The 16,585-nt window shown below is 42.8% G+C and overlaps 1 protein-coding gene across 5 annotated transcripts in view; it reads left to right on the top strand.

Moving 5' to 3' along the window:
• DCDC2 (doublecortin domain containing 2) overlaps positions 1-16,585 on the top strand; it is a 254,672-nt gene that overhangs the window by 218,876 nt on the left and 19,211 nt on the right. For all 5 annotated transcript variants that reach the window (XM_040353796.1, XM_040353799.1, XM_040353798.1 and 2 more), the window contains one exon: positions 3,233-3,333. In XM_040353796.1, the coding sequence (XP_040209730.1) occupies positions 3,233-3,333 (101 nt within the window). The remainder of the gene's footprint in view (positions 1-3,232; positions 3,334-16,585) is intronic.

The following is a 16,585-nucleotide window of genomic DNA, read 5'->3' as shown; positions in this document are numbered from 1 at the left end:
CTTTAGGGGGGGCCATTGGGAGTAGAAAATGTCTAGTGGGAGTAAATAATACCATATCTTTGGTGTCAGTGGGAGGACTAGTTCCCCATCGTTGGTGTCAATGGAAAGAATTGATGGTGTCAGTTGGAGGAGTAGTGCCCCGTTGTTGTCAGCAACAGGAATTATGCCCCATTGGAGTTGAATAGAATAGTTTTCCAAGGGCTGCATTAAGGCACGCAAAGGGCCGCATTCGGCCCCAGGGCCGCAGTTTGGAGACCCCTGCTCTAGGAGATGGTCAGAGACTGCAGGTTTGCTACAGGCGGGTTTGGAAACTAAAAACATTTAACAGGAGACAGTCAGAGACTGGAGACATGTCACATGAGACTGCTAGAAAACACTGTTCCCATTCAGCTACTGGCTTCTAAAATCCAAGGAATGCACAATGAATACCAAAGGTCTGCATATATACATTTCTTTTGTACTGCTTTAGTGAATATGTCTGGACATATTTTAAGATCTTTGTTATTAGATCACTGCGGTCGGAGAGCAGTGCACCCCAGTGACTGCACATGTTAGCAATAACCCAGTTACAGCAACAGAAGTGAGCATTGAGGTTAATGTAGATTCACCTTCAGAATAAAGTGCTTAATAATGAACTAGAGTACTCATAAGGTAGCATAAACAGTCTACCTAGTCTACCTTAGGATGCTGCAAGAACCAGCTTGTAGGGGGCTAGAGTAGTGGGGTGGTAGTCATGTCCTCCATGTTTTCTTCCTTGTTGGGCGTCAAGCAAGGGTTACATAAAAGCTTTAGGAGGGGGTTCTTGTGGGCTACGCTAGGCACTTTGGGATAGGGTCACTGCCTTACATATGGGGTACCTTTAACTAAACAGACAATTGAACTCTAGTTGACTCTTCCAACATCAAATTACACCACTATGGTACTGTTGCCTTTAGAAGGGACACACAGAGCCGATGCTCTGTCCACCTGTCCAGTGTATAACTGCTACCTCAATCCCAGTAAAGGTATGGGGTCCCTCTGTACACCTAGAGTCTGTAATGGTGGTGTCCAGCATTGGCATCTTCAGGGCGGACTGCAGGTCACAGCAATCTCCTTATGTTATAGAAATCTCTCAAAGCCAGGTGTTAACTAGCAGGCACGCCAGTCCTTTGCATACTTCAGCAAGCTGGCGGGATGGACTCCTATCCCTTTTATAACTCACAAAACTAGTGGGCCCAACAACGCCCCCCAAGAAAGAACCGGAACACACATTTAACACTAACCTTCCCAGCTGGGGCAGCATTAAACTCTACCTGCCTGCAAGCTTCTTATAATGTAGGCTTGTTCATTGGTAGTTCGCAAAGTGTTTTTCCACTTTTGCAGTCAAATTTGAGAAAACCCCTCTATATGTTCCCATTCACACACAATACCTAAAAATATATATTTTTAAATATTTCTTAGCTTTCTAAGTGATGTCTTTGGAGCATGATTATAAGCAGGACCACAAGCTATTGTAAACAATTTCAGAGAGACAAACTGGGCACACTCTGAGCTTGCCCTCATTAAAGTGGTTGTAAACCTCAGTCATGAAATCTGTGCAAAGCACATATATCTGTAGTGTTTACTTACTTGTCTATTCACAGCACAGCTCTTTTGTGTGTTTCTTTCACCCAATCAGCTGTAACCGTAGCCTCTCTTCTGTGCTCCTGACAGATGAAGACGGATTTTAACATGATCTACACCCCTTTGAAGGAGTGTAGGGAAGAGAGGGCTGTAGATAAACAAGTAAAACCTATGTAGGGGGATTTTATTTAATCTTTGTGTATCATCTGAGGCTGTTCACTTCACTGGGTATATGTGAGGGTTTACAACCGGTGGCGGCTGGTGGTAATTTTTTTGGGGGTGGCAGCAAACAGTGCACCTACAGCCACCCCCCCACCCCCCGGTCAGTCAGTCCTCCTCCCCCAGGTCCAGTTGGTCGGTCGGGTCATCAGGAGCACCGGCACTTACTCCATCTATGGCGGGCAATGTTTCACTCAGGCGGCCGCTTCTTCCCCTACTCTCCTCTTTGGCATCACTGGTGGCGGCTTCCCCTTTCCCTGCTCTCCTCCGTATGCATCATGGTGGCTTCCGCAGTGCATCTCCTCCCTCCTCCTCGGTGGCCAATTGGAATGCCGTTCCTTTCGGCCAGATCAGGAAACAGGTCTCAGACACGCTTCCTGATTGTCCGAGAGGAGATTCAGTTTGACAATAGCGAGTATTCATTCGCTATTGCCACACAACTGGGTGGGATCAGGGCGCAGTGCTCTGCGCCCCGAGCCCACCCATTTTGAAGCCTTTTAGAGCCTCTGGCTCTAATCACATGCTTAAAAAAAACAAAAAAACAATTGGAATCCAATCGTCCGGCGCCCTGCATGTAGATTAGGGGGGTGACGCCCATACGTCCTTTATAGATTGGCTGCCACTGTTTACAACCAAGATACAATGCAGGATCCAACCCTCAAGATCTTTAACCCTTTGTGTGCATATCTAGTTTAAAACTAATAATATCTGCCAACACAATACAGACAGGGTTGAGTGTGGTAAGCAGAAATCCCCAGGCCTCTCCTAAACATGACATAGTGGGAAGCTAGGTAGCTAATTTATGCAAGTAAAGCACATATAAAATTTATCAGCAATTTTTTTTTATTCTATATGAATGCGAACATGTAACAAATATAAAGGAGATGTTCTCCCAATTTGGCTGTAAAAGTGGATATACACTTTAAAAGGTTAACAATTCTTTTTAATGTGGCTGGAGAACCTCTTTTGAAGCCCCAAATACTCGATGCGTATGCTAATTCTGCTCCAGGTTAAACTAAATAAATCCATATGTCAGCAGAGCTGTTATGTAACCCAGTATCTCTACAGTGACAAATTCATTAAAGCTTTGCCAGTTTTATCTTCATACACACAAACTGCTGTAGTGAAGACGATGCAGTTCCAGCTCGATGCTCTATAACTTTCCTAAGCAGAAAAGTACAAGGTGTTTATCAGATATTCAAGGCAATTCACAGATGATTTGTGAATCCCGTGTGAGTACATGATCAGTGTAGTATAGCAGAAACGTATTGTGCGCACAACAATTGCTTTTTTGCTGATTTGTTAGCCCAGGAGCTGTACCGACTTCATTCCACCACTGAGGATCAGACTTGAGCCATATTTCAGTAAATTCGTTTCTGTGATTTTTTTATTTTTTTTTGTTTTTGTGCAGATGATGGCATTTTCAAAGCTGGTGAAGACAGATCAGAAATGTGGGGGGCATCAGAAGTTCAGGAAGATGAAAACACTAAAGTGGAGGTTCCGGTTGATCAGGTAATTTGCCTTGCAGCTTTTAAGCTATCAAATAGTAATGAGAAAAAGAAAAATAATACAAATTGTTAGCCCGTTCAACACCAGCAGCTGAGACTGGAAGGCTATAAAGGGCTCATTTTAAACCTCATATTCCAGCAGCTAATTAAAGTCGGAACGCAGACGAGTGCTTTTAATTTGAAACATTCAAAGCATTTTCTGGCAATTTTTTTTTTTTTTTTTTTTAAGAGTTATAGATTGGTAAATGTTACTATTTTAAGTGCGATTTGCATAATGTTCACTCTGCCCTTGGTAACCTTTTATGAATATAGCCCTAAGAAATGTTGCTGCGGCTTCAAAGCAGGTATCCAGATTCTGCACGATTACATTTAAGCTGATCTTTATAGCTCTGGTGGTACATGTATTATAGCTCTTTTAAATATCCTCTGAATGTGTAATTAAGTATGCTGCACTAATTGGGCCAGGGAGTGCTTTGAAGTCACTCTTTTTATATTCTCCAGCCAATCACACATGGCACCTGAAAATCGGAAAATCTCCCTAGGGAATTAATAGTAAACAGCACAAAGTCAAGCCGCCCTTAAAACACCGGCTTTATTTAATCCCCCTTCCCTCAGTTTAACATATATATTGCAGGTAATTAAGCCAACGTTTTTTTAGATTCTTACCTGATCCTGTTCTGGAGATATTACTAGCACCATTTTCCTGGGGACAGATTAGATTTTTCAAAATGGGAGCCAGATTAGAGGATGAGGTCCAAGCAGAAGGTGTCAGTCGATGTCACAAGGCAGCCATGTCTCTGATTCACCATCTAATGACTTACTTGTCTAGCACAGGCAGTGGCATGTAATAGAAAGTTTTAACTTTAACTTCTGTAACTTTGTAAATCTAAATGAATACTTTTTCTGACATGACACAATACACAGAAAAAATATCATTTATCAAAAAAGCCCTACCTTTTATCATTAAAGTGTTGTCACTCGGAACTTGGGGCTAAGGCCTCGTACACACGACCGAGTTTCTCGGCAAAAACCAGCAAGAAACTTGCTGGGATTTTTTTTTTGCCCAGGAAACCGGTCGTGTGTACATTTTTCGACGAGGAAACTGTCGAGGATCCCGTCGAGCCAAAAATAGAGCATGTCTTCTTTTTCCTCGACGGGAATGGAAAAATTTGCCTTGTCGAGTTCCTCGACAGCCTAACAAGGAACTCGACGAGGAAAATGATGTGTTTCGCCCGTCGAGTTCCTCGGTCATGTGTACAAGGCTTCAGTCTCTGCCACAGACTCTCCCAATGGTTGAAGAAACAAAATGGTGCAGAATCCTCTCTATTAGATTCAACACCCGGATCTCCTTCAGGTAGTTTTGGTTAGGTTACCGACTGATAGGCGACCAACATCCAGCCTCTCAGTACCTGGTTTTCCTGGTCCCCCGTGGATGGTCAGGCCCCTATTGGAACACCAGCCTCTCTTGGCACTCCTCAGGCAGACTCTCCACCAGACAGCTTCCTCCAATAGGACGGACAGCTCAGGACCTCAACAGATTGGGGACCCAGCGGCCCCAGCGGCAGATCAGATGCTCCGGGCCAACGTGGTCCCGGAACCAGGATCACTGTGTAGCACGCACACCCCGGCCTGGAAGGCCATTTGCCGGGATGCCGTTGAATGACTACCCTGAAGGTGGGCGCCACATGGGAAGAAGACCCAAAAAATTGGCGTCTGTCCCATAAATACTACTCCCCAGCATGCACAGCGAGGAAGCATCCTGCTGATAGGCTGCCGGGAAGAAGCATCCAAACCGTTGACTCCGTTGCTGCCACCTGTCGACCTGGGGTGTGACCAGCAACCCAGAAACTACAGCATGAGCCCACAGCACAGCCAAAACTGGGACAGAGGCTCCAAATTTAAACAGATTAACATGGTCAGAGTCACTTAACTCTCTGACCCCCTCTAAATTTACACTAGCACCGGTTCTGAAAAGTAACTAGGCGTTACACTGTCTTCTCTGATTCTTCCCTTTTTTCCACTGTCCCCAATCAATCTCCTGATAAAACAGAGCCTTAAATGAGTTGTAAAGGCAGAAGGTTTTTTATCTTAATGCAAAAACCTTCTGTGTGTAGCAGCCCCCCCCCCCCCCAGCACCCCCCTAAATACCTACCTGAGCTTCTTCTCTCTCCAGCGATGTCCAAAATCCCCTCAGTCATCCAGGACACTCCTCCTGATTGGCTGAGACAGAGCAGCGGTGCCATTGGCTCCTGCGGCTGTTGATCGAAGCAAGTCAGCCAATCGGGAGAGAGGGGGTGGGGCCAGGTCGGGGCTCCATGTCTGAAAGTGGTTGTACACCTTGTGCAACCACTTTTACCTACAGGTAAGCCTAGATTAAGGCTTACCTTTAGGTTCTAGAAATATCTCCTAAACCTCAACGGTTTGGGAGATATTTACAATAGAGCCGTGCGCCGATGTCTACGGCGGATGCGCCATAGGCAACGGTGCAGGTGCACTTTAGAAATGGCAATTGTGCCGTTTCTAAAGGAGGTCATGCCATAACAGTCGCAGAGCCGGAGTTCGCGGCCCTGGAAGGAAGAGGGGTGAAGATGGACGCTCGCTGCTAGTGGGGATAGCTGTGACATCGCAGGCTTCGATTTCAAATAAGTGACACATAATGGGCTACTATGCAATGCATAGTAGCCCATTATGCTTTATCTTTTCAGGGAAATAAAGAGGAAGTAAAACCCATCAGGGTTTACTTCCTCTTGAATGGATACACGGAGCTCTCACTCAGCTTGGGTGCCCCCTGTAGCAAGCTGCTGGCTATGGGGCACTCAAAGGAGGGAGGGGCCGGGAGCACAGAAGAGGGACCCGAGAAAAGGAGGATCGGGGCTGCTCTGTGTAAAATCAACTGCACAGAGGAGGTAAGAATAACATGTATAAAAAAAAAGCCTTTACAATCACTTTAAGGGCACTCTGTACATGCTCAGTTCGGTGTGTATTGCTTAAGAGCTTTATTTTTTTAGGAAGGGTTTTTATGATTGGAACAGCAAGGCACAGGGCCAACCAGTCTCTAAGTGTAGAAGTTTAAGCACTTTTTATTAAAACATACAGTTGGCAACTCACATTTGGAGGCAGTCCACAGTGTATGGACTTCTGTCTATTGACTATATATGGACATTAATTGATTTTAATTTAAACTTTTATTTATTGGGGTGCAATAAGAGTTACTCAGTGTGCTGTGCCTTTTACTTGTTACTTGTCCTGCACCCTCATAGGACAGTCAGAGGGGAACGAAAACTCCTCCCACAACCTTTAACCAGATGCTGTTAGAAGTCACAAGACTGCTTTATACTACTGATGAGAAAGGGTATTTAGCAGTTTATATTTACTAAAAGAATTGCATTTCCATGTTCTGCTTACCGTGGGAGACCAGATATAGTGAATGCAGGGTCCTGGGCTTAATAACACTTTAAAAGCAGTTCTCATGCTCCAGAGAGTATTCCTCCCTAGGCTGAGATGATGTAATCAGATGATGTTACAGGCAGGAAGAAGAATTTCCTCCGTCTCCCCTCCTCCTGTGATCAGGCTGCAATGCTAAGAGAAGTTTTTAATAAAAAAAAAAAAAACATTCCAGAGCTATTGGTCCTGTGAAACTAAATATAGACTTGTTCCTTTGCAAGTGGAGGCAAAATCAAAGATTACTAAGTTATTTTCTCTTCAGGCTAAATGTTGCATTTAGTCATACAGAATAGAGTAAATCAGGAAAATACCACATTATGGCCACTAGAGAGAGCTGATGATCATAGGAAATACACACTTATTTACCCTGACCGTGAGCTCCATCTAGTGGCCATAATGCAGAGTTTTCCTGAACCACTCTGAATACCATTTGACATGGAGAGAAAATAGCTCAATATTTGATTTTGTCTCATTCACACAGAATGCACATGCAGTTTCACCAGATGAATGGCTCAGATTTTTTTTGTTTTTAAATATGCCCCCTACATTATAGCAAGTCCAAAGGTGAGATGTTGCAGCAGAAATTTGATCTACACAGGACATTGAACATGCAACAAGATTTACATAGCTGTGCAGGGGCGGACTGACAACTCATGGGGCCCCTGGGCAATAGAAGATTATGGGGCCCCTCTGGCTTACAGATGACCACCACGCCAGGAGGTAGTGCAGAGGCGGGCAGCTAAAATCTTGGGATATTCACATTAAAAGCATGTCATTTTCGGACATATCAGGGACAGATCTAAAAAAAACACAGATTTTTACATACTGTCCCTGGTTTTACTGAGCCTGGCAACCCGGATGGGGCCCCCTAGTGGCATGGGGCCCTCGGGCAGTGCCCGAGTGACTCAATGGTCAGTCCGCCCCTGTAGCTGTGTCCTCTTTGAGCCGGCATCTTTGTTCAGGAAGTAAATGACGACCCTGGATAGTGCCTGAAAAAGATGGTTTTATTCTTGTGGAAAGAAAAGCAGATGAAGACATTGTTTGGGTGAGAACTGTGATCTTTGTGAGAGTTAGTGCCGATTCACATATATGCGATTGGAAGAACCAGCGCGATTCCAGTGCAGGTTCTTGCATCACATGTCACCCGCTGGCAGTTCACACTGATACCTGCAAACCGCTGCGGGTGTCAATGCAATATTAATGACATCCGCAGATCGGTTCGCAGATCACAGTGCAAACTGCCAAATGGTGCAGGAATCGGACTGCATAAGTGTGAACACCCAATGCACTACGATTCCAGTGCGGGACAAAAAAAGTCCTACACCAATTTGGTGCAAATGCGGTTGCGAATTTAGTCATACAATCTGTATTGCTGAGTTTGCATCGCACAGACATCACATGTGATCTGCACAACAGTGCAAGTGCGAATCACATGCATTGTCTAACATCGCACAAGTGTGAACCCAGCCTTAAAGTGGTTGTAAACCTCAGACATTAAATCTGAACAAAGCACATATTTCTTTAGTGTTTACCTGCCTCTATACATTTCTCTCTGCCATCTAGTTCCTCCCCTGTTAGCACTAGTCACTTTTGACAAGTCTTTCTGACACCAAGAGCTCAAAAGGTGACAGAGGAGGGCTCTCGAGCTTATTGGCAGCCTCAGCTCTGTTCCTTTGTGCTATGTGTATGGGGGTGTGTACCTTCCCTCCAATCAGTTCTCAGAGCTCTTGTATAGTGTGTAACTGCAGCTCTCCTTCCTCTGCTTTGTAAGTCTGTGAAAAATCCTTTTCATCTCGGAGTTTTTCAATGTATGGAAAACACGTACATAGTTACATAGTTGCATTTATTTCTCATCGAAAATTATACATTTGTATCTCTCTCTCTCTCTCTCTCTCTCTCTCTCTCTCTTCCATTGAAGAATAAGGCTAGGACTCAGGAATTAGAACAGGGACCTCCCCTAGAGGTCAAAGGTCAGAAGGCGGGTTCCCAGAGGTCAAAGGTCATGGGGAAAGTCTCTCTCTCCCGATGTGTTTTTCCCCCCTCTTTTTTTCTTCATCTCAATCTTGAGGACATGTATTTTCCAGTGATGTCCTTTGCCACGTTGCATACAAAAAAATTCCAACATGTTCTGCTTTTGTTGACTGCACTGGAACGCATTGCATTGGTGTGAATAAGGGCCATTGAAATTCATGTTAAACACTGTCCATGCGTTTTTGATGCAGGTTAAAAATACCCTGGACTGCATCTGGTGTGAACAAGCCCTAAGGTAATCATGTTAGCAGATAGATTCTGATGCATCTACAACAGGATGTTTCTAATGTACCACACTAAAGCTCATGCTTTAGTGTGGTACACACGTTTTTCCCGGCATGAAAAAAAACAATTTTTCCTGACGGAATTTCTGTCAAGCCTGCCTTGCATACACACGTTCAGGCCAAATACCGCCCGTCCAAACACATGCGCAGTGACGTACAACACATACAATGGGGCTGTAAAGGGGAAGTTCCATTCAAACGGCGCCACCCTTTGGCCTGCTTTTGCTGATCCTCGTGTTAGTAAAAGTTTGGTGAGAGACGATTCGCGCTTTTCAGTCTTTGTGCTTTTCAGTCCGTTACAGCGTGACAAATTCCAAATGCTAGTTTTACCAGAACGAGCGCTCCTATCTCATACTTGATTCTGAGCATGCACGTTTTTTTTCTCTCGGGAAAGCATACACATGACCGGTTTTCCCAACGGAAACAAGTCCGCTGGGAATTGCGGCGGGAAAATAGAGAACAAGTTCTGTCTTTTATTTCCCCGCAGTTTTCTCGTCGGGAAAACTGCCATGGAGCATACACACGGCTGTTTTTCCTGCCGAGAAAAACGGTTGTGTATACGAGGCATCAGAGGTATAATATATATATCTAAAGAGGAACTCCACCCCCAATTTTTTTTTTTTTTAAAAAACCCTCCTTTTTTAATGGGTTTTCCTCAATAAAGTTCTTAAACTTTGAGCTGTGGCTGTTAGAAGCTGCTGACAGATAAACATACATAAGAATATGTACAGATGGACTAAATGTGCTGTTTTGACACAATTTGGTGGAGCATATAGTTCATCAAAGGTTCACAAGAAGCTCCTTTCCTATGGACATCGTTAATTAATTTCTAGTTATCGTGTGCAAACGTGACTTGAATGTTTAGCTTCATATGGACAACGCTAATTAATTATTAGATGTCGTGTTCAAAACGTGATGGGTGAAAGTCACGACTTATCATAATTATAGTGTTGTTTATCTGCTTGGCTTTCATGGAGGTCTACCCCAGGCATTCAAAAGGGTTAAAGGATAATGTAAAGATGGTCATGTCTTTGGATTAGCTGCATAGTAGCAGATACCCATTCCATTCTCCGTTGTAATTAGCTCATTAACTTACATTACATTCAGACTGTTTCTGTACAATAAATGTGCTCTGAGATGATTTCCGAGTAAGCAAATTAATACAGGGTCACACAGTTCAGAGAGGGACAGCCAGACATTAAAGTGAATACCAATAACACATGCAGGACCAAAGAGAAGTCTGTGTTTGAAGCTGACCATCATCGCCCTCTGACTATAAGCAATTATTTCAATTTTTTGTTTCATCAATAACTAACTTTACAGTCAGGGGACACCAGGGATTTTTGCATAGATTTTAGCTAAAAATGGCCCAGTACTAGTATGTTATTAACATGTTTAACTTTTTCTCAAAACTGAACTATGTGGTTAGCAATATATGACATATGACACATCTGTGTCAAAACAAATAAAATAACGAATATAAAAATATAGCTGCTATTCGACAAATTAATCAGACATAGAAAATTATACAAAACACCAACGCAAACCCCTAGTGCAATTTCATTGTGGGCTGTATCAGCATTACGATTGCCCTCAAAAGGGCCGGTTGTATCTGTGAAGCCTCGTACACACATCGTTTTCCTCGTTGAGTTCCAGTTCCTTGTTAGTCTGTCGAGGAACTCGACAAGGCAAGTTTCTCCATTCCCGTCGAGGAAATAGAGAACTTGCTCTCTGTTTGGCTCGTCGAGTTTCTCAACAGTTTCCTAGACGAAAATGTACACACGACCGGTTTCCTCGGCAAAAAAATATCTCCCAGCAAGTTTCTTGCTGGTTTTTGCCGAGAAACTCGGTCGTGTGTACGAGGCCTAAGATTAGTTGTCCAGCGCATCGCCTCCCCTTACATTAGATGTCAAGAGCCACCCCACCATCAGAAGTTGAGTCCCCCACTCTCCCTTACATCACAGTGCACCCACCTTTCCTTTTGCTGCTGCTGGGAAGAAGCTGGATGCATTGCTTGGAAGCAGCTGCAGGAGAGGTGCGAGGTCCACATGAAATGGCCTGGAGGGCCGGATTAAGCCCACGGGGCTTGTGTTTGACACCTGTGCCCTAGTGCATTATTTTTAGGACCTAATTAAAGGGTATATGCCACAGGTCTCAGGAAGGGGGCCAGATCCCCAAAATGTGTAAGTTGGCATTATCATCGTACACTAAGTCCAAGTGGAGGGTGAATTTCATTATCTTACCCTGTGCTTAGCGCATTTAACGTGTTAATTTCCCACCTGACCTGTGAGTGTTGTATGTTTTCATATGCCCTTTATTTAAGTGCTAAAGGTAATGCACTTTGTGTCCTCTTTGTGTTTTGTGTAGTCTTGGATTTCTGAGGAGGGCTGCACCGCTATATCTTTTCAGTCTAGGCTGCCAATTAGTTTGGAGATTTATGATCTATAGGTGCCTCCACCATTTCTGAGCGCTACAGTGTCAAGTCTGCATTTATTTTTCATCGAAAATTATACATTTCTATAATACTGATATAATTTACATCCCTAAAACCAAAATAATTAAAGTCTCTTATTCACTGTATATGCAACAAACACGTATTTCTTTTGATTTCTATAAACACCATGTGCCTTCACCCAAAACTGGACAGTGTCTCACAATTATATGAATAGACCCCAAAGCCAAGTAAGGTCAACCACTGCTTTTAGATAAGTGGTGATATCGAACAGATGGAATCTTGTTAGTCCTTTTGACTATTGAGATCACAAATGATCTCCCACTCAGGATGTTCCACAAAGAGTATTGCTTCAAAATTCCATAAAACATAAAAGTAACCACTCACCAAATGCATAACAGCGCCATTGGTATCCACAAGGCAATTTCTCATTAAGCTGTTCTGTGGTGGAAATGTGATATGTTTTTATATGTATTACAATAGATACAACATTGGAGATTTTCTGTATCTGTTTTTGTAGCAATACCATTTGTAGAACATCTTGAGTGGCGAGCATAAGATTGTGATTCATATCGTTAAGAGAAATAAAAATACCAATATGATCAATATCACCTCCTATTCAAAAAGTGATGTTTGACTTTCCTTGGTTATGAGGGCCAATTTATATGGTGGGCTAATGACCAGGTTTGGGTGGCAGCATGTAGCCTTTATGTGTTCTCCTGCATGCTGAGAAAAAACGTGTGGATAAAGCCTAGCAAATGTTATTATTGAAACTGAGACGTGTCCTGGTGGCACAAGCTTTCAATATTGATAATTTATCTCTTTATGGCTCCTTATGAATATTAGTAATTATCATGGGAAATTATTAATAAAGAAGTAACAATCATTTGATGTGCAGATACAGTGCCTTGCAAAAGTGTCACATGATCTGTCATTTCATATACACACCTTTTTGAAAGGCCACAACACCTAAGCAAGAGGCATTACTAACCAAACACCGCCATGAAGACCAAGGAACTCTCCAAACAAGTAAGGGACAATGTTGTTGAGAAGTACAAGTCAGGGTTAGGTTTTAAAAAAATATCCAAATCTTTGATGATCTCTAGGACCACTACAAAGAGTATTGCTTCAAAATTCCATAAAACATATAAGTAACCACTCACCAAATGCATAACAGCGCTAGGGGTATTCACAATCTATCATAACCAAATAGAAAGAACATGGCCCAACAGCAAACCTGCCAAGAGACTGCCGTAAACCAAAACTCAGGGATCGGGCAAGGAGGGCATTAATCAGAGAGGCAGCACAGAGACCTAAGGTAACCCTGGAGGAGCTGCAGAGTTCCACAGCAGAGACTGGAGTATCTGTACATAAGACAAAAATAAGCCATACACTCCATAGAGTTGGGCTTTATGGCAGACTGGCCAGAAGAAAGCCATTACTTTCAGCAAAAAAGTAAATGCAATATTTTGAGTTTGCGAAAAGGCATGTGGGAGACTGCCAAAATGTATGGAGGAAGGTGCACTGGTCTGATGAGACTAAAATTGAACTTTTTGGCCATCAAAGAAAATGCTATGTTTGGCACAAACCCAACACATCACATCACCCAAAGAACACCATCCCCATAGTGAAACATGGTGGTGGCAGCATCATGCTGTCAGGATGTTTTTCAGCAGTCGGGACTGGAAAACTGGTCAGAGTTGAGGAAAAGATGGTGCTAAATACAGTCATATTCTTGAGCTGTACCACTCTATGTGTGATTTGAGAAAGTGACGTGGACAGTGACGCAACACGTCAGGGAAAAAAGCCAGGTGACTTTTACTTCCGGTTGCGGCCGAAATCGGAAGCCATTACATGTTTAGGCGCTGTCTGTTTTATAAATAACTGTAAGTTTATATACTAGTTTATATACTAACTATTGCACCATGGAGTCCTCCCTTTCCTTTACATGGTATTGAACGGCATTGGCTTGAGATTCTGAACGCCCTGGGAATAGACCTGTCAGAGTGGAAAAGGGATCTGTCATATGAGCGGTATTATCTGGGGATTTTACCTGAATACTCTAGGGACGAATCAGCCATTGTGGATTTGTCAGTGAGGCTTATTGCTCTCATACATGAGGTGAGAGGCTGGGGTTAACATTACCATGCACACTGGATGGTGGAGATTGGCTGGACGGTGGCACTTGCACTTTATATCCGATTAATTTTATTACACATTTGAAGTAACTGTCATAATTGGATTGTTATTGCACCGTGTATGGGACTTTTTTTAATTTCACATTGAACTACCTATTTATTATATACTATAATTAGTTTTATTCACTTGGTACACTGATTTTTTGCACATTCCTCCACTTGATGATAGCTTCGGATCGTTTCTTTTTGCGCTTTATCTGCTATTTTTGCGCAATTGATTTTTCACAATTTTTGCCAATTTTTATTTAGTGCTGCATTTAATTACTTTGCACAGATTGAATTTGTTTATCTGCACATGGATTTTATTTTGTTTATATTAGGATTTTAGCTCAATTATTATTAGGTTTAGCAAGTGCCACATTCCCTATATTTACCATACAGACTTAAAGATTGCTGTTCACAAGCGCAAACCATCCAACTTAAAGGAGCTGGAGCAGTTTTGCAAGGAGAAAAGGGCAAAAATTCCAGTGGTAAGATGTGGCAAGCTCATAGAGACCTACCCAAAGTGACTTGGGTAGGAGACCTTTGGATAACCCCTTTTGTTTTCCCACATCCTAGTTTGTATGTAGCTTCCGCTCTGCCCTAATCATATGTGCTTGTGCAGCTAGGCCAATTCTGCTTAGGCAAGTAACCGGCCCAGGAGACAACATGAGATGGTCGAATCATGCATGCATGTTTGACTGTTCTCTGGTCAGATGGATTCCAATTCTTCTTACTGTATGTATTTATACCCCCATTTTGATGGTTACACATGCTGTAGTAGCTCCTGCACTGAATGTAAATGAATTGTGCACAGCAAAGATAAAAATTATTTGTATATGGAAAGCAGTACTATAGTACTGAATTTTTTAGATACTGCAGCTAGAAAAACAACATTCATAGCTGTTCATATAACCTATACTCATAAATACAATTCATCTTCTGTGCAAACGGAAAGATGATCCAAATACAAATTTTCCATATGAAGAGTTCCCATCTTTATATTGCATTCATTCATTTTTATTTTTCATTATAAATGATAAGTTTCACATAGCAGTATCATCATTTTAGATAAATATTTTAGAATGTAGTGCTTCTTTTAACTAGGTTCTTCTTCCCGGGCTCTTTTTCACTCTACAGCCATAGAAGAAACACAATCTGTTGGCATCCTATGTGTTCAGTGAGATGATAACATGAGTGTGTTCTGTGGTTCAAAGCTTTGTGGCATTCTCTGTAGCATTGTGCTTATGCATGTTTTAGTGTTATAGGTTTAGTAAGGGTTAAAACAACATAAAAGCAACACCTGCTTCATTTCAGCCCAGAGTATGTATTTGTTAATTAGGAGGTTGGTTGTAAACTAATTAAAACACTAGAACATGAAAGAGGATTAAAATCTGCAAAAATCTCCCTAGACTATAGACATTGCTGAGATGTTGCTGTTGTTCATCAGATTATTAGTTTTTTGTTTTATTTTTCTGAGAATACTACAGAATAACCTGTGCACAGGGGTGTCACTGTGCTTGATGGGGCTCCCTGCATCTCAAAAGCAATCCCCCTGATAATCATTTGTGTGAAAGAAAGGCCAGTTGGACCGCAGAGACGCCCGGGAATGGTGATTAATGGATCTCAACAGGTCATCTTTGGCATGAAAAGTATATTTATTAAAATACATCACCTGGTACCATACCCCTTCCACCCAACTGGCTTGGTTTCTTCTATTACCACTTCAAAGTTCCTAAGAACTAGATTTGGTCCAGCCCTGGGCATCCGAATGCAACCGACTTTCTTACAGTTTCTGCTCAGAGACAGTTGTATTCTCTACACATGCATTATTAAGTTGCACATGCCACTTCCCGTGATCCCCTGCAGCCTCAGCAGATGCAAGTTATTTTCCTATATACTCACTTTCTCTCCACTCTACATCTTTACCAAGATCTTGTCTTTATTATTTCAAAATGACTACACCCTAAAGGCTCTCCTGTTTCTCACTGGCTAGCCCGGGCCCTCTGAGTTTACTGAATTACCTTTGCAGGGTGACGCGGCAGGCGCTTTTCCCCAGTAACACCGTGTAAAAGAGGAGTATTGAATTCAAATTCATAGAGTCAATACATTTTTTTTCCAGGTGAGGTTAAAATTGTATTTTTGCATGATGGCTCAGATCCTTCCCGTCACAGTCCCTGTCTCCTCTTAGGCTAGGTTCCATTTCTGCAGCTGAAGAACACAGTAAAAATCGCACATATTCCTGACCCACGTGGAAACGTGCTGCACTTTAGCAGATGCACAGAGGTGCCATTAATTATTTTTGGCACCCCGCACATTAGCACCTGTGGTGCCCATTCACACATGCCAAACCATGTGTTGCTTCAGCACCATGTGGCTTGGTGCAGCGCAATTTAAAAAAAGGGTCAGGACTTCTTGCACCACAGTTCCCTCCCCTTCACCTCAAGCACCCTCCACTCCCTCTCCTCACACTCCCTTGATATCCACCCCCCCAACAACATTGTCTTCTTCCCCCTTTACTGTAGTGTACTTTTCCCCCTTACATATCATATCCCAACATTACTGTGTTCAGTCTCCCCACATTAAAGTTTTCAGCTCCCCCACATTACAGCTCTCAGCTTCCCCACATTACTGATCTAAGCCCCCCCCCCACATTTTTGTACTCACTCCTCCACATTACAGACCTCAAACCCTCCACATTACAGTCCTCAGCCCCTCTACATCATAGTTCCCAGCCCCCCACATTACAGACATCAACCCTCTGCACATTACAGGTCTCAGCCTCCCTGCATTACAGTTCTCACCAAATACTGGGCAATCTTGGAAGAAAACCTATTAGAACTTGCAAAAGACTGGGGTGGAGGTTCG

This window comes from Rana temporaria, chromosome 5, assembly GCF_905171775.1.
Source record: "Rana temporaria chromosome 5, aRanTem1.1, whole genome shotgun sequence".
In the NCBI taxonomy this organism is placed as follows: Eukaryota; Metazoa; Chordata; class Amphibia; order Anura; family Ranidae; genus Rana; species Rana temporaria.
The sequence above is the reverse complement of the archived record's forward strand: the minus strand, read 5'-3'. Positions and strand labels throughout refer to the sequence as shown.